This window comes from Parasteatoda tepidariorum, chromosome 8, assembly GCF_043381705.1.
Source record: "Parasteatoda tepidariorum isolate YZ-2023 chromosome 8, CAS_Ptep_4.0, whole genome shotgun sequence".
In the NCBI taxonomy this organism is placed as follows: domain Eukaryota; kingdom Metazoa; phylum Arthropoda; class Arachnida; order Araneae; family Theridiidae; genus Parasteatoda; species Parasteatoda tepidariorum.
The window spans coordinates 8,239,934-8,263,510 of record NC_092211.1 but is presented as its reverse complement, the minus strand read 5'-3'; the positions used below and the strand labels follow the sequence as shown (position 1 = coordinate 8,263,510).

General features: G+C 27.6%; 2 protein-coding genes across 3 annotated transcripts in view; one reads left to right on the top strand and one right to left on the bottom strand.

Moving 5' to 3' along the window:
* LOC107444806 (succinate--hydroxymethylglutarate CoA-transferase) overlaps nucleotides 1-5,854 on the bottom strand; it is a 23,404-nt gene extending 17,550 nt beyond the window's left edge. The window contains exons 1-5 of one of the 2 annotated variants that reach the window (XM_071184173.1): nucleotides 5,740-5,854; nucleotides 5,311-5,377; nucleotides 3,331-3,404; nucleotides 1,761-1,846; nucleotides 539-589 (exon numbers count right to left, since the gene is read on the bottom strand). In XM_071184173.1, coding sequence (XP_071040274.1) covers nucleotides 539-589; nucleotides 1,761-1,846; nucleotides 3,331-3,404; nucleotides 5,311-5,318 — 219 coding nt within the window. In that variant the 5' untranslated portion in view covers nucleotides 5,319-5,377; nucleotides 5,740-5,854. Of the gene's footprint in view, nucleotides 1-538; nucleotides 590-1,760; nucleotides 1,847-3,330; nucleotides 3,405-5,310; nucleotides 5,378-5,497 lie in introns of both variants that reach the window. The other variant, XM_043054407.2, reaches the window with a different exon arrangement.
* LOC107444805 (malignant T-cell-amplified sequence 1 homolog) lies at nucleotides 5,829-23,577 on the top strand. The gene is made up of 6 exons (XM_043054408.2): nucleotides 5,829-5,969; nucleotides 10,251-10,403; nucleotides 13,351-13,451; nucleotides 17,326-17,459; nucleotides 19,403-19,470; nucleotides 23,466-23,577. The coding sequence occupies exons 1-6, from the start codon at nucleotides 5,959-5,961 to the stop codon at nucleotides 23,545-23,547; spliced, it is 549 nt and encodes a 182-aa protein (XP_042910342.1). The 5' UTR covers nucleotides 5,829-5,958; the 3' UTR covers nucleotides 23,548-23,577.

The window sequence follows — 23,577 nt, the reverse complement described above, 5'->3', positions numbered from 1 at the left end:
ACAGAGAAATACACAAAAAGTAAAATTAACATTTAGGTGTCCAAACTTTGGACTACTCTTGACCAAACTATTGGAATATTTTCCAGATTACAATACCTCCTAATTTTCGGGAGTTAGAAATCTGAATCCGCCAGAAAAAAGGTGTGTTCATCCAAAAAAAGTATGCCTTTGTGTCTGATTTTTAAACTTAAAATATTGACTGCACTAATTAATTAGCATATTTGGAGTCATCATCTCGAACCTTTAAGATAGAGTCCTAGAGCATGAAGATCTGCTCATTAGATCAAAAGTTATACAGGGTGATGGTCTATTTTTATATTTTGCACACTGTATACTGTGTATAATTTTTTCATGAATATTTCAAAAAAATCACACACTGCAAAAATTTACTATTAATTCTTTTTTATCTCTACAAGGAGAAACTGTAATATTAGAAATTTCAATTACATTACACAAACCGCACACATATAAGTGATGTTTATTTCATTAAAAATAATAAAAAAAATAAATAATAATATTTAAATATGATGTTTCTCACCTTCATAAGTAACTCTTTTCCTTGCGGCTTCTTAATATCAATTGCGATACTCTGAAATACACAAGAAAATGGATATAACATTATTACACACAGTTTCAAATTGCATGTTAATACAATACAATAGTTAAAGAATTTATTGATACAAGGATCATAAAAAAATCTTAGTATTAATACAATGAAAACTAATACCTTCTGCACACATACATACGAAAAAGCCTGGGCTCTTGAAAGTCAGAGATATGTGTGTCAAATTTTTTCTGGAATTGTAGGTACAATAGAGGAAGTAACTTTTTATTAATATAGAGAAATGCAGTCAAACCTAAATAGCACAAAATGGAACCAAGACATTAAAAATGTTGTGATATCAGAATTTCAGGACATCACAAATTGGATATTTTTAATCTATTATTTTGTAACAATTAATCCAAAATAATAACTTTAAATAAAACACAGAATATATTAAAAGATGCTTAATGTACTTATTATTAAAAAAAAGCAGTTACTTCAAACAATATCTGCTCATTCATTTGATTTTAAGTTTTGCTAAGTTTCTTCGGTTTTGTCATTTTCCTTTTCTGATGTATCTCCAGACGCGGAAGTCTCTTTTAATAACTCTAATTGTTCCTAATCACTACAGTAACTACGTCCGCATAAATATTAGTTTCTTTTGGATTCATTTAATTAGCAAGTTCTTTCCCATTTTATTAGTGGGTATACATATCTTGCACATTTACTTCTTCAGAAATGGATGATTTAGATTGCCACTTTTCAAACATCTTTCTCTTTTTAGGGTATTTGAAAAATGATTTATAAAATTATTCAAGATAAGTTTTTGAAATTAGGAATTTGCGAAAACAGTTTTAATCCTGAAGAAATTAGGGGGGAAAACTTTTTTCCTGATATCAAAAAAATTTCTTGAAATCAAGGGTCAACAAAAAATGTATTTGGCTAAAAAAGGTTTTTCTCAATTAGAAACATAGTTAACTCATAAGGAATTCCAAATTTTTCACGATATTGAAAAATTCCTATCACGGTAATGTGGAAAAAGTGTTACCGACAATGCAAACCTTCAAAATCTATCAAAAGTTACTTCATGATTGAAACAAGTTAGCATGCATGTTATATACTAGTGAATGGATATTTAATAATTGTAGTGGTAGTTAAGCAACAGCACTTTGTGACATCAAGGCTTGATTGCATTAAAAATGTGTTAAATAAATACTTTTTTATTTCTATTCACACAAATGAAGTAAATGCTTTCTCCATTGATGAAAGGTGGTCCCCATCTTCGTGTTTCATCCCCACCATCTGCAAAATTAAATTATGTAAAAATTAAATAATTAATTAAGAAAATAAATTCTTAAAGGTAAACATTAGAATATGGCAAGATTAAAATAAAAAAGTATGTAGGCTAAAGTTTTTTTTAAAAAAAAATAATACTTAAAACAAAGTATGTTCTTTAGTAAATTTAAAAATTATTCTATAAATTCACGGTGCATATTTTTACTTCTGTTTTAGGATTTAATAATCAATAAGACTTAGACACAATAAAAAAATCTCACTTAAAAAACTTTATGCAAGCAATATATTAACTCTTTTAACTAGTTTCATTGTCATATCAGTGAAATTTGCTTTTCAATATCACAGATTTTTAAAATTTTTTTTTATTTTCATAAAACTTTTTTTAATTTTCATAATATATTGATTCATACCACAAAGATGAATTTGTTGAAAAACCAAACAAGCTAATATAGAAATCAAAAAATGCTTTGTGCAAAAGCACTCTTTAAATAATTGAAAAAAATATCTGAAATTTGAGCAAGAAAAAGTGAATATAGGAAGCATCTATCCACAAAATTTCACCAATGTCTTACTAAAAATTCTGATGCAAGATTTTATTTATTTATATATTTTTTAAATTATGTGAATTTGAATCTCAATGAATGAATTTTAAATTTATGCAAACACGAATCTCGGTATTTGATTTAACTTAAGACAAATCTCTACGTTTGATTTTAAAATTGTTTTTAAATGAATTCTGATGTATAATTAAGTCACTTAAAAATTAATTATAATTGTGGCTTTTTAATCGCACGTTTACAAAATACAATATTTGATATAAAATCATGAAAATATGATACAGGGTGTGTGATCTTAAATCCTGTAAATAGAATCGCGATGTATGATTTTAAATCATGTGAACATGAAATGCGCTGTGTTATTTTAAATCATATGAATGTAGTTTTAAAGTGTGTTTGCATAGATAAGAAAAAGTATAGAAAGGAATATTTTTTCTCAGGAATTCGAAAAAGCCAATCTTTCTTTAAAGATGCATACTTTATTCTTTATAGAAATAAAAAAAAGAGAAAAAACTCATCTCTGATACCAGCATGCCTAAGTCAAATGCAATGACATAATTGCATGATGCAGAGAAAAAAATTCCCATATTAATCTCTGTCAGACTGACCTGCTCATTAGGATATGGGAATTTTGACTTTTTTTTTCTTTTTTAGTAATGCCAAAAAAAATTCGAGAGTTCACTATAAACAGTGTTCATGTATCATGAAATTAATAAGAATGAAAGTGTTAAAAATTAAAATTAATGATGTGAATCGACACTTTTTTTAAAAAAAAATTTCGTGAATCAGTGTACTGAAATTAAATTTTTGTATAAAGTATAAAACATTTTATAAATGATATAAATAAATAAAATTAGAGCAACATTTGAATATATATGTATGTATAGATCACACAAATTCGGATTTAAACCTTAAACAAAGGGTATGACTTACAAGGACTTTCAATTTTGATTACTTCTGCACCAAGATCCCCCAATATCATAGTACAAAATGGACCAGCTAAAATACTGTAAAAACAAGAGTTAAATTTTTGCTTTACTAAACATTGTATAATATTGAAAATACATAAATAAGTATTATTAGAATATAAGAAAGTTAATATATCAGAGGCAGAATAAAAACTTGAAACCCTTGAAAGGTAATGCTTGATAAAAATTTGAATCATCTCCAGTATTAAGATCTAGGGATGCTTAGTATATGGAAATAAAGTTAAAGGTTAGGCTTCTTCTTTGGCATAGAAAATGGTTGTGGTTGCGTAATATCAGGTTGCTGACCGAATTTTTTATGAATTTAAACACGTAATAACACAGTGGTCTACAATTAATGTTAATGGTCTAACAGCAGTTTAACTCTATACTCTCTGAGAACTTTCTTCCATCAAACAATAACTTTATTTTATTCACAAATTTTTAATGAAATTTAAATAATATAAATATTTAACCTTGTTTGTTAATTAATCACAAATCAAATATTTTAACCACAATTAAAATATAACTCTGAACCTTTTTTAAAGGTTACGATAAAGCAAACATAATATAAACTACCAAAAATACTGTTTAGAATTAATAGCAAATACACAAAATGAAAAAAAGCTAATATTCAGAAGGAAATTTTTATTTATTTATTTATTTTATTTTATTAAATTGTTACAGATTTAGTTTAATCAAAAATTTGATATTTTCTTGGCTTTATAAGAATGAATATTAAAAATTTACATTGTGCAATGTGATCAGTGTTTTTATGGACAGCAATTTCAGGCCCCAGAGCTCACTAAAAATTATTTTCTTGCAGTTTGCATCATTTTTTAGGGGTTTCTATTGTAGTGCAAGGGTGAACATGGATTTTGCCCCAGGACAAGAAACACTCGCGAGCCCATAGCTCAAAACACAATAAGTCAATTTTTTTTTATTTTGTATGCTTTTTCAAATTTTTTTTGTTAAAACATTAGTTTACTATTGATTGTTGAAACATCAGTTTTTGTAGATGTACTAAAATATTGTATTCTAATTTACTTCATTTAATTAAAAAATTAAAGTTTGCTGGTTTTTATTTTCATAAACAAGTACTAAATTTGAAAAATTTCTTCACTAAAATTATAGAACATTGTAAATAAATATGAAAGAAATCCTGTGCAATTAAAAAAAAATAAAAAATAAAAATCATTTTACTTTTTCTAAGGAATTGAACCTTCAACAATCATGAGCCCTGGGACAAATGTCCCAGTCTCCCCCCCCCCTCCTTGCTACAGTGGATCACATATGATTTTAAAGACAAGTGACCATGAACTGATCTCTAATGAGATCCCCTAGCTCTGTTTAAAAAAAAAATCGGTTAAAATTTTATAAAGTTAAGAATACTTTAAAATCAACACATAATTAAAACAGATTAAGACCAGATATTTTGAATATCAAATGTTAACTAGTCAAAACCTAATTATAAAACTTTTGCCACAAAACAAATATCATAAGAAGGAAAACAAAATAGAAAATTTAGAATTGTTTTCATTATTATTATGAAACAAAATCACAGACAACTTAATCATACACTGAAAACTTCTCAATTTATAAGACTTGTCAATTACTCTTTTAAGAAAATGAAACAGATAACTCAAAGCTGATTTAGAAACCTATTTAAGCACTAAATTTGACCCACTATCCGAACATAAAATAGCTAAGTATTATAGAGTAACATTTTAAAACAATATAATTATTATGAGTGAAAGATTTCCGTATTGGAAAAAAAAAACATTTAATAAAAGAACCAATTTGAAGGGTATAATTCGTAGCCACATCTAGGGAGGCCTCAACCACTTTTTAAAAGTTTTATGGAAAAATCCTCATCATGAATAAATTTTCAGATATGAATGATACAATAGCAATAATAGTAAGAAGAAAAGGTAAGATTTGAATTTACCGCGACATATCAAGAATACGAATGCCAGAAAGAGGGCCCTCTTTCAATGCTTCGTTCGAGCTTGAATCTAAAAAAAATATTGCCATATAATTTTTAAATAAATAGTTTAAATGTGAACAACATATAAAATCGTACCAAATATAGAGAATTATAAGAAAAACGGTCAAATTAAAATATGAGGACATACTTGTAAAATACTGATATCTACATTTAGTACAATTTGTAAATTGCCTAAAAAGAATTCTTTTCAACATAATTGAAGTATATTTGCTAAAATTGAACTTTTTACAAATTGTGACAAAATTTTAAGTTATCAATAATGTTCTCATAATACTCTGACAACAATAATCACATATTAAAGCGAATAAAAAATTTAAAGGACAGATAGTTGGTTGTGATAAAATAAAAAATTGAGCAATGTTTATTTACTTTATCGAATTTGCCATCGGTTTACAGTTAAAAGTGTTTTTTCATGAATATCTTTTCAATATTTAGGATACAACACTTATTAAGGGTCATTAGCTTAACAAAAATAAGCTGTTATAAAACAGCAGAAATAAGCAGCCAGAAGTGTACTAATAAATAAATAAACAATTTAGTTCATTTGTTCTAGCAGTCGTTCTTGCATTTAGAAAAAGTAAAGCAAGAATGTTTAAAAAGTAAGTAAACAGTAATTGAATTGACATTACATAACTAATATTGTTGTGTTTTGAATTTTTTAAAGTAATTCTTGCAATTATTCTAGATGTTCAATATTTTATTAAACTACAATCATCACCAGAGCTAGATGCCCATGCATTTTACTATCGCGGGGCCCTCTAATTTTTGGCTATTTGCAAGTAAACGAATACAAAGTGGTTATGATAAAAATCCCTACAAATGTAAATAAACCAAGAGCCCATTATATAAAGGTAAACAAAAGTTGCAGTTACTCGAAGGTGACATCATTGAAAGCAAAGACCGCAAAGTATATTATGGTAACAAGAAATGAGATTTCAGCAAAATTGAACGGAAATTATCACCTAATAAAGGGCCCCCCGATTCTACTCTAGAGCCCCCAAAGCTATCTAATAGAGTAATTTTTTTATCGACTTTTTTTTATTTAAAAATTTAGTTTTTAAATTCTTGTTCACTTTTGAACTGTTTTATTCTAATTAGTTTAAAAAAAATTGTTACGTACGTTAAATAAACAAAAATATCAGAAGAATCTATAACTAAGTCTAATTTTGATTTAAACAAAGAACTAGGATATTCCGTATCATTATCTGTCATGCAGTTACAATCGCCAAAGTGCCAAATGAATTTTAAGCTTGCAAATTCTTTTTTAAAAAACAGTGGTTTGCCTTTGCTTGACTGCAAGTTCTACTATTTGAGTTGCTTGCCTTTTATGAAGTTTTTTTTTAAAACTTCTTACTGGCTATTGTCTGGAAATTGCCAAGACTTGAAGATTATTCAGCTGCAAACCACAATATGGAAATCTTCCAAAACGCTATCTAGTTCACTTAACCACATAAATGCTAATCACGATGTTTGATTTTTAAATCACTCAAATTTGAACTGTAGTGTTCAAATCGCGGTATTTGAATTTTCAAATTGTATGAAAACTTTTGTTAATTTAAAAAAAAGTATCTACAAAATTAAAGAATTCCCATGGGTGTATCCCTTTACTGTATGCATCTGTACTATCTAACAGTGGATGGGGGCTTATTAGGTTTTGATCGCTATTCAATATTTGTATATTCATGGTTGGAGGTTTAATTCAATCTGGAGGCTTATTCGGTATTCTACGCTATTTAAGGGTGAAAATTTACCAATTAAAAGTTTAACCACTTTCAGGAAATTCACTATAAATAAATTAATAATTTATTAAGCAGGATAACTGAGTGATAATTCCATATTGGTACCTGCTAATGTTGACTAGAATTGCTAAAAAAGTTTTGCTCTTGCAAGAAAAATTATGGAATCATTGCTCAAGGGTGGCTTCAAATAATGCCTTTCCAACTGACATCCTTTTGTGATTTTACACTACCCAGTTCTCAATTTTTTAGTTTAAATTCCACTAATTAAATCTTCCAAAGATTTTTGCCTTTTTAGAAAATAATGAAATTAAGGGAATATTTAGTGTCTTTTGTGAGCACTGTTTATATCCTTTCTCCCACCTTGTTAGAAAATATAAGCAAATCACAAATGCCCTTCCATTAGGTGACTATTTAATTTTTGAACCCTCCTTCGTTTAAATTTCCAAAATGCTAGCATGTTTTATTTTCTTAGTTAGTTTTCTGTTTTATTTATAAAAATGAACTGTAAAATGAGTATTAAAAAATATTCCTTTCCTGTAAGCATTTTTATCTGTATTTATTCAACTCTTAATGTATTTATATATTTTGTAAATGCCACTTCGTGACAGTTAATGATCTATTGCTTATTTTCAACCAATAGAAAATAGTAATTCAACCTTTTAATAAGTTTCGTATTAGTCGTCTTAAAAGTATGTCAGTAAATCAGTAATATTTTTTAATTTAAAATATTACCATTATTATTAAGTTAATTAATATTACTTATTACTGTAATGTTTATGAACTTAAAATATCAAAAACTATGTGTTGCAGATGTAACACATTCTGTTGTGTCTGTAATGCTCAATTTTTAGTTATTAAAAGTTTTTAAACTTGCGAAAGTTACTGAAAATTGGTGCAATCATAAATAATCAATCATAAGCAATCAAAAACTATTTTTGCAAAAATTATTAGAATTGCTTGATTCTTTTTTTTTTTTTTTTGTTGACTGAGTTGTATGCTTTTAAAGTCAACTACGTGAGTATCCGAAAGGGTGGAATTGCCCAAAAAGAGTTTTTGTCTCTGGTGTAAAATTTTACAAAGTTAATCAATTCATTTCTAAGCCAATCTGTCCCTTGTCAGCATTTGGAAATACAGTAGGGGATGCTCGGGACCATCGCTATCCCGGATGTCTGAGTTTCCCGGTTTTCTGGATCAACCAAAAAGTGTTGTTAATCGATGTTTTGTCCAACCCAAATTACAAGGAAAAATAAGAAAAGGCAATATAAAATAAGAAAAGTAAGAAAATAAGCAAGAAATGCATAAAGTAAAAGAAAAAAGAAAGGTACTCCTAACTTTAAAAAGAAATGGTAGAAAAATAACATTTAAAAGAATAAAAAAATTTGCAAGTTTAGACAAGAAAAACATGTTTAAAAAATACAAAACTCTCATATTTATTTTTTAAAAATAATTACAATTTCTAAATTAACTAATATAAACAAAACCAATGGTTAAATAACGCAATATATTTCATACCTAATTATACGGGGGAAATGATAAAATAAAAGGAAAACTTATTAATCTAAATAAAAGCACTTGAAAATTATCGAACCGAAACGATAGTTAAAAAAGGCACTAGCATAACTATTGAAACCCGGAACAAGGCAAGATCAGCAAAATTTAAAAAAAAAACCTAATGATAAAAGTTATGAATAAAAAGAATTAATTTATTGAGTGCGGAATTTATCGAGAAAAGAAAAAAATATCAAACGTGGTGGAATCAGAAAAACAAAACTGCAATCTGCTTCATAAAATAAACCTATGTTTAAATTAATAAACAATTCTCCTTTTATTTTTTTGTTGATAAAAACACGATATTTAATTACAGTTGATGTGATTCCACAGCAATAAAAACTTGCAAATGATACCACACTTCCAAGGAATGAGAATTTATTCAGAAGAAAAAGTTCTTATTTTTATTAATCAATGTCAAATAGATAAATATATTTGTCTCTTTCATCTTTTGTTCCCTGATGTGCAGGCAATGCATTTTCCCCACCACCCTCGTAAATCAGGCAGAAAACCAAATCAGCATGCCACACCCTTGAGCTTGATTGACGGTCTAAAGGAGAAAATAAAACATTCCTCCCTTCAAGGTCACGGAGGAAATGACGTTTCTCTGGGTAAACGGGGAAATAAATTCTCCCCTTCCTTACATTTTCCTCTACTCAACTTCAAGGATGAATTCAATTTCCACTTTTTTTCATAATCGTTCTAGCTTAAAATGGTGGGAAAACAGATCAAATTTTTTCCCGGTTATCTGGATACCGGATAAATGGTTCTCTACTGTATATGGTAATTGCTTTTAACTGATGCTTTTAAACTTAATGGTGTTCAGTTAAAAAATAATTTCTAGAACTTTCTTCCAGGGTTCAGGTTTTGGACGTCCTAAACTTGTTTTGGACATGATCAATTTCTTGGACTTGTTTTGGGTTTTACTGACCTAAACTGACTAAATCTGTCTTAAAATGTCCAAAACCTTGAACTTTGTTAAAAAGGTAAAAATTCTTTTACTGTCTTAAAATGTCCAAAACCTTAAACATTGGTAAAAGGTAAAGATTCTATATGTATAACCATTGTACACATAAAAATTGCATTTATTAATAAATATTTGATGCTTTTTATACAATTTGCTTTAACTTATTACAAGAATATAATATAATATAATAGGAAAATATTTATATTTTTTGATTCTCCACAAGTCATTGAACAAAAGTGTATACCTTATCCTTTAAATATGAATAAATATGCTTTTAGTACTGATAAATTACGTTTTTGCCTAAAGATAAATAATGCAATATTGAAAGTAATTATAAACTTTTTAATGAAACAAAAAAATTTCTTCATTTTTCCTGTTAAAAAATAATTGTTTTTTTTTAAATTGTGACATAATTTGAAAAAAAGAAATTTGGACAAGGCGGTTTAAACTCTGATTTAGACTGTGAATTAATCCATTCGGTCCTAAACCTTGCCAACTCTTCTACATACTTTCACCACTATCAAGTTATACATATTTTTAAAAATCTATTTAATTTAGATACAATGCTTCCAGTTTATTCATTTCTTAAATATATAACTTAATATTCAAATTTTTTTTCTATTCAGGTTTGATGAAAAAGAGCATGTTTCTGGTGTTACTCAGTTGAAATCATCAGTACAGAAAGCTATCAGAACAAAGCTGCTAGAACAATTTCCCCACTTAGATGACTACATGAATCAAATTTTGCCTAAAAAAGAAAATTTACGTGTGGTCAAATGGTTAGTTTCTTTTTAAATAAATTATTGTAATTTTAAATTATTCTGAGTTGCGTTTAATAGGCATCGAAAATCGACTGATATAAGTATTTTCTTTCTCAATAAACCCAGCAACAATATTTGTTTATTTAAAAATCGAAGATTTATAGTGTTGGTCCCCTTTAGTTTTTTATACAATCTCTTATTTATTTTTTAAATAAATTAGTCTTTTTTAGAAAAACCCAAACCAAGTGAGATTTTAGTTTGCTGGGTTAAAGTGTTATTTAGAATAAAACTTTTTTGGTTTAAATGTTACTTTTTATTTGAAAAGAGAGCAATTTTACTAATATAGATGAAAGATGATTATTATTTTTATTTCAATTTTAAAAATTTCAATTATTTTTTTCATGACAAATTTTTTTAATTATTTTTTTAAAAGTGTTTTTCTCTTTTTTTATATCTTTCTTCCTTTCTTTTTTTTAAAATTTCTTTCCATGCTTTCTTTGTATTTTGTTTTATGATTTGAGCTTTATATACTTGTAGTTTTTAAATAAAATAATCTTAAAATCTTAATTATTGTCCTTCCTTTTTTTCTCTATTGCCATCTCATTCATATATATATATATATATATAACCTTGTTATTTCTTTATCTGAATTTTTTTTCTTAATTTATTATTAAAAACGAAGCGCATTCTCACATTCATTACTCACATCTGGCATTTGTGCAAAATGCTAAAATTGACATTTTAATATACATATGTATATATAAACTCATTTTATTTAAAAGATTCCAGAATGAAAGCATTTGAGTTTAAGTGATTAACATGAGATCCCACATAAACAATTTGTATTGAGTTAGTTTTTTTCATTCTCAGGATTAAAGTTATACACAAAGTTTTGTAGGGAGAGCTACAGTGACCTTTTTTCTCTCAACCAAACTCAAATTGAGTGAAGATAGTAAAGGGGAAAATGGACTTAATGTACTTTAAATAATTCTCAATTAATTTTCTCAATAGAACTGCCATTGGATATATACTCTACCCCATAGTAACATTTAAAACATAATTTTTCAAAATATAAGACTCATCCAACTCACAATTTATAAAATATAATGTGTAATAATTTAGATTTTCTATCTATTTTTTATTTTTTCTGTTACAAAATTGTACCATTTTAATTCTGCTATCAGCTTTTTTGAAAGATTGTTCAGTATTATGTCTTTTTCTGTTTTTAAATTTTTGATAAATACCTCTAAATCCAAATAAGATATTAAATCAGTTTAAACATCAATAAAAGTAAATAAAAAAGTGAATAGAACCATCCATTTTCTTTCTATTCAAATATATTTTACATCAATCCAAAATTACTTACCCTTAATTTTTTTTAGATTTACATTTCGAGAAAAAATCAAAAGGTGTTCCAAAAATTATCGAATGCTATTTTTTCTAATCTAATTTTACGAAGTGGTAGTCTATGATGAAAAGATTTTTACAAGCATAAAAACATTGAGAGAATGAAAAATGTAAATTAAAATTGTAACCTAAATTCCAAGATGATGATAGTAAAGGCTTCTAGATTGTTTAAGATTATACCTCTCTTTGTGACATAGAAGGAAAAGTGTGTAAGAATAAGTAACAGTAATCTGATTGATGAATATTTTGCCATTTTAACTTTCATGACTAGCTTGACCTTCTACTCAACCTTAATTTTCAGTATTGATTTTTTTTTATCAAAACCCCTTAAAGGAAATAATAAAATAGGTAATCACAGTAAATTTAGTTTTAAATCAACTTGTGTCTTGTCTTGAAATTCTGTGGAAGAAATGTGGCATTTAAGTTATAGTATCTAATACTAAAAGAAAACAAAAAAATGTTTATATTCTAAATAGAAAAAAATGTGCTAAAAAGTAGCAAAAATTTTAAAAAAAGTTGCAGTAAAGGAAATGAAGGAAATAAAAATATGACCACCGAAGCCGACGTCTTCAGGGCAAACAAAACTTCATAAAACAAAACCATTTCTATTGAGGGAGAAGCAAATGCCTAAATTAACTCCCTCAGTACCCTGATGGTTTTGTATAGAAGTCCAGAAAAAAAAACATGAAATACAAAGAACCAATTTAGAAAAGAAACTCAAACAAAATCATCAGAAAATAAAAACTCACTTAACCAGNAATTAACTCCCTCAGTACCCTGATGGTTTTGTATAGAAGCCCAGAAAAAAAAACATGAAATACAAAGAACCAATTTAGAAAAGAAACTCAAACAAAATCATCAGAAAATAAAAACTCACTTAACCAGGTCGAACAGCGATTTCACAAGCAAGCCGAATGAAAAGGAAACACTAAAAACTAAAGAAAGCAATGCCCTCTATTACAATGCGCAGATAGAAAATAAAAGAAGTCAAGAAAAGATACGTAACAAATTAATAGAATGCTTAACTGGGGCTGCTCAGTTAAGACTTGAATTGCGTCCTGTTAAAAGAAAAAAAATGTATAAAAACCTAGGATTCTTCAATCATTTTCTTAATTAAAAAATTAACATTACAAAAATTAAAAAGAAAATCATTGTTGCTCAAATTATTCACAGCTTCCGGAAAACTTTCAACATTATTGCAAATATTTTTGATCCTAACCAATTGTGAAAAAACTAAATTTTTAAAAATTTATTACACAAATTAGTATTAAAATTGCAGAAAAAATAACTCAAAATTTAAAAGCTTTTCTTTCATCAAGAACACCAATTTTCATAAAACTGTTAACAATATCATTTTTAAAATCTAAATATTCAACATTTAACTATTAATTTGTTATGTATCTTTTTCTTGACCGGTACGGTACCCCCTAAAGACGTCAACTTCGATGGTCATATTTTTATTTCCTTCGTTTCCTTTATTGTATCTAATTAACTTAGTTATTGTTTTTATATCTTAATCTAATATTAAATATTTGACAGTTTTTTATTTGTATTTCAGCCATGATCACATTGAAATCATTGTTGGTGCAAACGGCGAGCTTCTGTTCTTTCGACAACGAGAAGGACCCTATTTTCCAACACTTAGACTTTTGCATAAATGTATGTTAGTTTATTTATTCTGTTTGTGTTGCATAAAATGTCTTAAACTGATATTTTAGGTAAGGTTTCATTGGGTAAATGCAAGCTCTGAGAATGAGTATTCTTCTATTTATTATTTTGCCTTTAGAATGCTATTTGATTAGCTTATTTATAGTACACAATATCATTTTTATTTGGTGTAGTTTTTGCATTTGTTTTGGCTATAAAGTATAAAAGATACTGTTAAAGATAGTTGGTTAAAAAAGATAGTCATACCTTTAAACTCTATATTCTTGTAAATTGTTATCTATAGTTGCTAAATATACTAAATTTTTAGTAGACTATTAATTATTTTTTTCTTCAGTTCTGCATAGTCTTCTGATTTAATCTTCAACTCTTTCAGTTTTTTCATGGTTTTAAAAAGTTTTGGGGGAAAATTTTTGAAATCTGTATCAAATATATTGTTTACTGTGTTTATTGTTTGATTTTGAAAAATTGATACTAGTTATGATAAATTATTTCTATTTATTGTTGGTAACAAAGCTTACTCTATCATATGATCCTATTTGAGAAAGCTTTTAATGTGTTTTGGAAATAACTGAATTCTAAAGATGAATGTTTTAATAAATCTTGAATATTTTCTCTTAAATTTTTTATTTTTAATAAATTAAGTTTAAATAAATGTTATTTAGATTGAAAGCTATTAGTTTTTTTGAAAAAAACAAATTTGAAATTTATATTTTTAATGGAAAAATTTAGGAGAAAAATAGACAAATCATTTGTACAAGCTAGTCTAAATTATTTGCAACCCAATAAATTAGACTGGAGTTTAATTTATTTCTAGTCTAAGTTTATCGGATTTTTCACAAAATAAAGACCTCCACTCTAAAAAAGAACTTTTCATTATTTATATATATCTGTATCACGATAAAGACAAAAAGGATAAAAATTAAGAAAATTAATAATTTTTCCCTCTTCTTTTTTTTAAGCAAACCTTTTTGCAAATATAATCATGTGAGCTGATGAAGAGATTATATCTTTTAATTTTTTTTCTGGCATTTTAATATTTTTTTAAAATATTTTATTTCAATAATTTTATTCTTATCTTTAACTTTTTTGATGTTTTCTGTATGCTTTTAATATATACATATATATATGTAATACAAAAGTTATAAAATTACTTTTGTATTAATAAAAGCATTAAAACTTTTCGTGTTCATAAAATGCAGATATTCTATTTTGGGACTTCAAGGCTGAAAACATGCCAATGAATTATAATTAGATTTATGTTTCAAAAGAGGAGTTATTTTAAGATCTTTCACTTCCATATAAGGAAAGATTAAACGATTTTCCATGAGTAATAAATAATTTTAATGAGGCGTAGGAATACAATTAATGCAATATGACTGCCCTGTTTACACATTGTAAGTATCGTATAAAACCCAAGAGCAATGATTTTTGCTTGTCTTTTGTTGTTTCATGTTTACCACCTGAACTTCGTCGTTTTGACGGGAATCTGTATCTTTCCCCCTCCGGCTGGAGAGTGGGTGAGATTTCTGTTTACATCATACTCCAGTAAATAAAGCCTGTTAAAATCTATCGACTTATTATTTCTACAAATGTAAATTAAAAACAATAACCAAATATCGGGGTTTGTTAAACCTGATATGATATATATATATATCCGAAATGTATAGTATTACATTATGTTCATGTTTGTACTATACAAAGGATATATGCCATGCATGTGAAAGTGTGTTCTTTGGGAAAAAACGTCGTTGAACTCATCAAAAATAAAATGTACACATGATGCATTGATTGTAATTTTTTTTATATCAACCAACAATATATATATCAGTTTTTATGTATTTTATAGAATTTGCAGTAAGTTGATACTTTCATTAATATAGTAACTATATGGTTGATTATTTTTTATTTCTACCCTGTATTAGAATATTTAACATAAAAAAAAACAAGGTTACTAATTTTATGATAGTTGCAATGCATTATTCTATTTTTTACAGATAGTGCTAATGAGTGTTTAAAAGTTAATTTGTAAATGTATTTTATTGTTTCTTTAAATATTTCTTTGATATTATTGATAATTAAGTATTATGTTCTACCTTTAATTTTATAAACAAAGCAATCTCATTTTGTATGTAATAAACTCATTTTAAATAGAATATAATTTCATATTCAATTCTGAGATTTTAAAAAAGTCTACACTTGTCTATGGATGGTGTTTTCAGTAAAAATGTAAACAATGACAATCTCGAGCTGTATGCCTGCTCTAGTTCCGGTTAGAAAGTTTGCAGCTGCTTACTACATATTATTCTGCAAGGCAATATTTTTAAACTGATAATTTTGTTTTCAATAAAAGAAATAAATTAGATGATTTCTGAGCTCAAATCTGCCGTATTTCATAGTGTGTTATTATGTAATTCTGTGACTGTTATTATGTAATTCTGCAACTGTTATGTAATTCTGGTGAGTTTGAAGTGAAAATTCGTTTTAGTTATTTAGAGATATATTGTTAAAAAAGGTGACATGGTTGCTAGATTTTGAATAACTCGCTTTTTTGGCAGTCTTGATATGGTCTCTTTCCATAAGTTTATTACAGTTTGTTCTTGTTGCAAGCTGTACACCATCTTATGTTAGTGTTAAACTTTTAGCATTGTAAACACAAGTATTGTTAGCATTGTAAACACAAGTAATAAGTAATCAAATACATTGTTTGCATGAATCCCAAAACACAATGATGCCAAATGGCTGTAAAATACAACGGAAACAGTAACCCGGAAATTTAGGCGGTACCGAGCATGCGGCGTTCCCTAGGGTTGAAAACATCATCTATTGTGTATTATAAGACTGACCTACTAACTTATTTTTCTATTTTAAGAACACTTGGTTATTGAATTTTTTTGCAATTATAAGCTCATTCATTCTTTTATAAATGTAGCTTATTGTTAAATTCAATATTTTGTTAAAATAGAAAAAACAAAAATATCTTTTAAAAAACGCCCAAAAAATCTTTTTGATAAAATTCAAGGCACTTTTTTGTCAAGATTCTCATAGCAGATGCCCAGTAAAAAGAAATCCAGGATTTTCCCTTTATTTTTTTTATGGTTAAGAGAATTGTGGGGAGAGTTGTTATTGACAATGTCAACCTTCATCTATGAAAGCGTACCCCACCATAGAATCGAGTTAACATGTCTTATATTCTAGTGAATTGGAATTACATTTTTGTAGTGGTTGACACACTACAGTACTCCCCCACCAGAATTATATCTGTGATAGAATTCAATGAACTGATACCACTAGTTGATTCATTGCTGTTTTGTTAGAAGCCGGGAGAACTGTATTAAGATCATTGCACTTTTAAACACTGATCGTGAGAGCTGTATTAAGTTCACGGTCGTGGTCACTCCTGTGTTGCCATTAGCAGTCGANAGCATTTTTGAGGGGTCTTTTCGCATTTTGCGAAAAAAGCTACCGTAGCGGAAACCCTGGGAGGTGGGTAATGTTGCAGTCAGTAGTAGCAAGTCAACTGTTCAATGTGGACAAGTCACCGAAGAATGTGAGTTCAAATCAAAGTGGGAGTTTCTGTCAAGGTAGGCGTGTTCACATCATTTTCGAAGGTCACCAATATGGGGAGAGTAGATATAGACTATGTCAACCTTCATCTATGAAAAGGTACCCCACTGTAGAATCGAGTTAGCATGTCTTATATACTAGTGAATTGGAATTGAATATTTGTAGTGGTAGGCACACTACAATTATCTATTAAAATTTGCTAAAATATTTGTTTTTGTTTAAACAAATAATTTATAATAATAAAAACAGTCTTATGGTAATTGTATTCAAAATTAATTTAATAAAAACTTTTTATTTACAGATCCATTTATCTGTCCATGGGAACAAGTTGATAGAGGTGCTATTCGTTTTGTTCTTAGTGGGGCTAACATAATGTGTCCAGGTTTAACATCTCCTGGTGCTAAAATGACATCAGTACCTAAAAATACTGTTGTGGTATCCTTTCTTTTTTAACCATTATTTATACAAATTTTTATCATAATTTATAGATACAATATCTTTTGATAGCTAACTGCCTGGCGACAATGTCGCAGAACAGTACAGGGTTATTTCAGAAAGATTTTTCTTTTGAAAAGTAAACATATTTAGCTTTCTTTTCTACAGAAATTTACATGTAATATTTAACTCATTCATTTAGACTAATAACTTTTTGACACGCTGAATTTACCCGGATAGTATCGTAAATAGATGTAATTTTTCGATTTAATTTTCGGCAATTACTGATATTGATTTTTACGTGGTTTTTAAATATCCCGATATATTTCAAACAATATAGAAAGTTCTAATCATGTATTTGAGTATTTACTTTTCAAAGCAATGATTCTATCAAATTTTTGGCAGTTATTGCTGTTAATTTCTTCATAGCTTTTAAGTCCAATTTTTTTCGTACGGTGTTATTTATTGCAACAACCTAATCTCTAAATGAAACACGCATTTGAGTAATCCCTTTTTGGGGAGACCGATTCGTGTGTTTTAGTTGTCGATCTTTTTCCGTCAACAGATTTCATGGTTTTTATTGTGATCATTATTTACAAAATGACATGAAGGAAGTATATGGTGAGTTTTTTCCCCAACAACAAAATATAAGAAGAAAAAATTGCTACAAGTTTAATTATAAAAAAAAAAAATTTAATTTTTTTTGTTGTAAACACAGCACTTTTGTTATTTTAAATTAGTAGGGTGACCTGGGGTAATTCTTGATCAAAAAATGCCAACATCTCTTTGTGAAAAACTATTCAAGATAGAATTTTAATATTTACTGGAAGTTTGAGGCTATATGAGATGAGTCCTATGCCACCTTCTTTTGTTTGAAAATCTAATTAGAATTTAAAAGATTTTAAGTTTTTAGTGATCAGGAATTACCCCTGGTCTTGATCATTTCTGGGGTAATTCCTGATCACTTCTGGGGTAATTACTGATCACCAGTTTTTATTGTAAAGGGGCTGTTTAAAAATAATTATATAATGGTAATTAACAAATAAGACATCAAGATCAAACAAATAAACCAAAAAGATATGTTTAAGCAGCTAATAAAATGATTTATTTAAAAGCAAGAAGAACGATTAACACTTTAAATTTTCAAAAATCTTTGCATCGTGCCATACATTTTAGGCAATCAGCCAACTCATTCTCATGTTCTGCTGAAATATAAGAGAGTTCCCACATGGGTTACTTTCGCTGGCTTTTTTAACTTCATTAAGGGAAAGTGTAAAGATAAGTAAGGTATGTCAACAGCTCTGGCAGGAGCTCTCACACTTAAATTTTCATTTTCAATCATTAAAAGAAATTCACTAATTTTGTTTTCTAGAATCTTAGTATCCTTTTTAGACTTATAATTTCTCACCATATTTATACTAGGCTAATTTATAAACTTAAAAATTATTCTAACAATATTCACACATAAAATTTAGATAGAAGCAAGGTAAGACAAACCAGAAATGGTGCAAATCAGATTGTAGTCTTGTATTCAGTTAAAAACAAATTTTGTGATGACAGTTGAAATATATATTTTATAGTTGTTCCACTTAATAAATATGAACTGTTATTTAAGAAAAGACAATTAGCTATTTTATATACTAGTTATAAGAAGAAATTGACAATGATCAGGAATTACCCCAGTGATCAATAATTACCCCATCTGTAGGGGGCAACATTTGATATAGTTTCCTATAATTAATTATAATGTTTACAGTAGATGTGAAACAATTAAACAAAAGCTTACACTATTTTTATATCAAGGAAAAAAAAAGTAACTCAAATAGAGATTTGATTCGACATTTTAATTTTGTGATTAATTTTCAATATTTTAAGTAATCTATATCAAACTGTTTTCTTGTAAGTGAAAACAAAAATCCGTTTTTTCTTTAATTTGATGAAAGGCTATAATGGCTGAAGGAAAAGAACATGCTTTGGCAATTGGACTTACATCATTGTCTACTGAAGAAATGTGAGTATTTATTTTGTAATTTTTTCAATCTACCTTTGTTGTAACCTGATACTAAATAATAATATTTTTGATACTATGAATGAACATAAGTGAAGAATAAAAATATTAAGTTAAGACTTTCTACAGTAGGACTGTCTTGGGGAAAACCAATTTTCCATGTTATTGATTTGTCGAAACTCAGTAATCCTCAAAATATAACATTTAGTGATCCAATCGTTATTTTTGTGAAAAATGGGCACAAAGTATTTTTCTCCCAGTTTTCAGCTACGAGTCATTTTTTGAAATCTGAGCCAGATATTCAATATGGTAGATTGAGGCTGAAATTTGGAGAGGTTAAAGCCAAAATGTAGGAAGTCAAAGTTCCAATAACATATCTTCATGAGATTACTTACTAAAGGATAAATAAATTTCTTAATTTTTTAGCTCAGCGCATCTCATCTTTAACAGTTACTTGGTGTTAAGCTGTAAATTTCACCAGAGGTGCAGAATATGTCCAGTCGTACAAATAAGTTCCGAGGAGAATTCTTGTTTAATTTTTTTACAAAAAAAACAATAGGGCTACAAATCTTTTTATTGTTAAAAAAAAAAAAAAACCCTGCTGCTTTACAAAATTTTTCCTGTTTATTCAAGAATTGCGTATTGAAATTTATTTTTGTTCAAAAGACAAAAATTATCAAAAAATATTAACTATATATTAATTTTTCTAAAAATATTTTGAAAAAGTTGTTGCAGCTAAGTAAAAATAACCTATATAATTTTGGGGGGAATTTAAAAAAAAAAGAAAACAATTTTGGAGACATATTAATAATTTTCTGTATCCCTGAATTTCACATCTTAAGAGAGCATGTTTAAGAGGACACTATACCTGAAAAAGTTTTCATCGCAAATTCTGTTTCACTTCCATGCTAATTTAATGCCTAGAAAAAGTAAGTTCAGACAACCTAGGGTAAGCCTTGAAGTTTTTATTAGGTACTAAAAATAAAACTCAAAATATTAAAATAAAACAAATTATTGGAAGAGAACTTCCTCATTGCATAATCCAAAGTCATCCTCACATAATTATTATTTTTCATTTCAATGCTTTGAAAATAAATTTCTTTTCAGTGTTTGAACCTTTATAGCTTTACTCTAGGTTTGCCTCAACTCTTTTTTTCTATACTTTAAACAAGGTAACCGCACACCTGGAAAGTCATGAAATATCATAAATTTCGGTATTGAACAAAATTTGTCACGATTTTAACTATTTTTTTAAAAAAAAAAATTGTGTTAATTCATACATTAAGGTCACTAAAAAATCTTATTTTTAAAATGGATTACCTCCCCAGGGGTGATTGTGAGCCCAAGTCAAAATTCTGGAAAATTTCTTGAGTTAAAAAAAAAACCGGTTTAAATTGAAAAATCAGAAGAAGAAAAATTAAACTAGGTTTTTTTTTCTCCTTTTCTTCAATATTTCTTAGTTTACTTAAAATATATTTAAAATTTTACACATGTCTATGATAACCTGGAGAAGTAATTAAAATTTGCAAGTATGTCTTTCTTTCTTGAGTTTATGATTATAACAACTATTTATTCATAAAAAATGAATATCTATCATGAATATAAGCTTATAAAGTATCTGGCTCTCCCTTACAAACAAATAAAATAAACTGTGTTTTTAAGTTCCACCTTTGAAAATTTGATTTCCGGAAACTTCTGTGATCAATGATTTTTTTTAAATGTCTGGACCTTCGATCTCTGGATCACTGTTAGTGAAAAATACGAAAATCCGGATTTTTTCCCGCAGCACAATCAGCCCTGCCTCCCCAATTTCCCATTGTTCTGAATATCTGAATTTGTAACAAAATCCCCACTCTCAGTCACATTTTATTAAAATATAAAATGTTCGTATCATGTTTTTAAAAAAAGTATGGTGTTCCAAAAAAAATGAGCAAAAGAACATCATTTCTAGTGCGAATTATATTTTAAACTTCCAGGATTTCTGAATTTATTTAATCAATTTAAAAATTTTAGTTGAAGCAAGCCAGTCATTGGCAATTTTTGTTTTATTCCCAAACGAGTACACAAAAATCAGGAGCATTTCTTTTTTTGCTGATGAACAAGAAAAGTATCCTTAGAGTATGATTCTGCAGAAAAGAAAACCAAAATTTTTAAAGTTCCAAAAGAAAAATCCTTTTGCCCTTCTGCAAGAATTCAATTGTGTTCTGTGAAGCTATATTGCCCGTGATTCTGCCACAAGGCTTTGAGAGTGGCCATCAATGGTATCCAATGGTTAAAGGCTGCGTCCTTTAGTGGATAAAGGAGAATTATTAAATTTATTGTTGTTTTCTTGTCTGAGAAAATAATAACTACGGTAATTCATGAAAAATTCTTCAAATTAGTCATAGATTTGAAAATCTAAAATGTAGCAGATACCCTGTTTAAATTACTTATGGAAGTGACAGAGAATTTATGATGAAAAATTTCTCCCACGGTATATCGTCCTCTTAATGTAGTGTAATGGAATGTGTAAGTAGTAAACATACATTTGTTATTCTAACTTCTTACTTATTAATTTTTATAATAAACAACTGATTAAATACATGTAAATAAAACTTTATTATATATATTCAAAATCAAATAATGATTTTTTTTTAATGGGTTACAGCGTAATAGGTAGAAGGTTCTGAAATAATAATGCGAAATCAATATTTTCACATCTTTTGATAGAATTCTGTCCTGTTCAGTTTCATATATATCTTTCCCGCTTCTAAAAATACTCTACTCGAATAATCTCCTGCAATTTTGATTTTGAACCTGAATAATCTTCTATTCAAAGATTTACTATAAAATGTTAAAAAAAAAAGAAGAAAAAAAAAGAGCCACGCATACCAAAAGAATTGGTCTGAATTTATATATGGTTTTGCTTTTATTGGCCACAGTTATACTTTTTCTGAATTGGTACAAAAAAGAAAGGAATTTTTTTTCTTCAAATTTTAAAGTAATAATTGCATTAAAATTGAAACTCCAGTGCACATGTTAAATATAAATAATTTCACTATGCTATATTTTCTCTAAATATTACTTTATCAGCTTATTTACGGGCACGGTAGCCCGGGGTTGGCCCTTGCTGCAACATTTTTACTTGTGGCCACTTGGCAGTTCAACATACTGATACATACCTGCCAACTTTTACGCATTTGGTGTAAAATTTTATTTTTATATTTAAAGTGGTTGTAAAATGTATGATTTCTATAGATTCCTTGCACTTATAAACTTAATTTATAATCTTCTTGACCACCACTATTTTTAAAAAAAATTAAGCAGATATATTAATATGCAAAACTGTTGTGGTACAGCGCATAAGCTTTATTGCATAAACTAAATTAAATTTCCTTTTGGGAAAATCATTCCCTAAAGGATTAAAAGATGGCAGTTATGCTGATAGTTTTCAAATCTGCATTAATGGAGTTCAGCCATCAAAGTTTTAGGCTTCCTTTAGCTCTGATATCAATTAGTTCATATTTGAAATGTGTTGATGTAGTTGTATTTAAACCACAAATGTGTTCTACAAATCGGTTCTGTTTACCTTTATAAATTTTATGACACCAATAACCTCATAAATTTTGTAATATCTAAATATTACTGGGGAATTTAAAAACTTTTGCTGAAAATAGATTTATGATTTTTAAGATTAGAGTTTTCATAATAAAGAACAATTGTCATCGTTCAATATTTTTTCTGTATTGATCCCTCCTGTCAAATAGGTTTCGACGTTTTCATGATTCATTATATTTAGATAATACTTTAATATTTAAGTAAGGAAATAAAAAAAACTAAGTTTGATATCTAACTGGATACCCTCTAATGTACTTATTTTATTTCTGTTTCAATTGTTACAAATATTCTACAACTATATATTTAGCTGTCATTTGAGTTGAGTACACCCTGTATATTTTATTAACTTCATTGTGCTTTTTAAGAAGAGATTTATTTAATGATTTTTCTTTTCTTTCTAGAGCTAAAGTTAACAAAGGTATAGGAGTTGAAAATATTCATTATCTTAATGATGGTCTTTGGCAAATGAGAACTGTAAAATAATTAATTTAATAAAATTATGCTTTTGATATA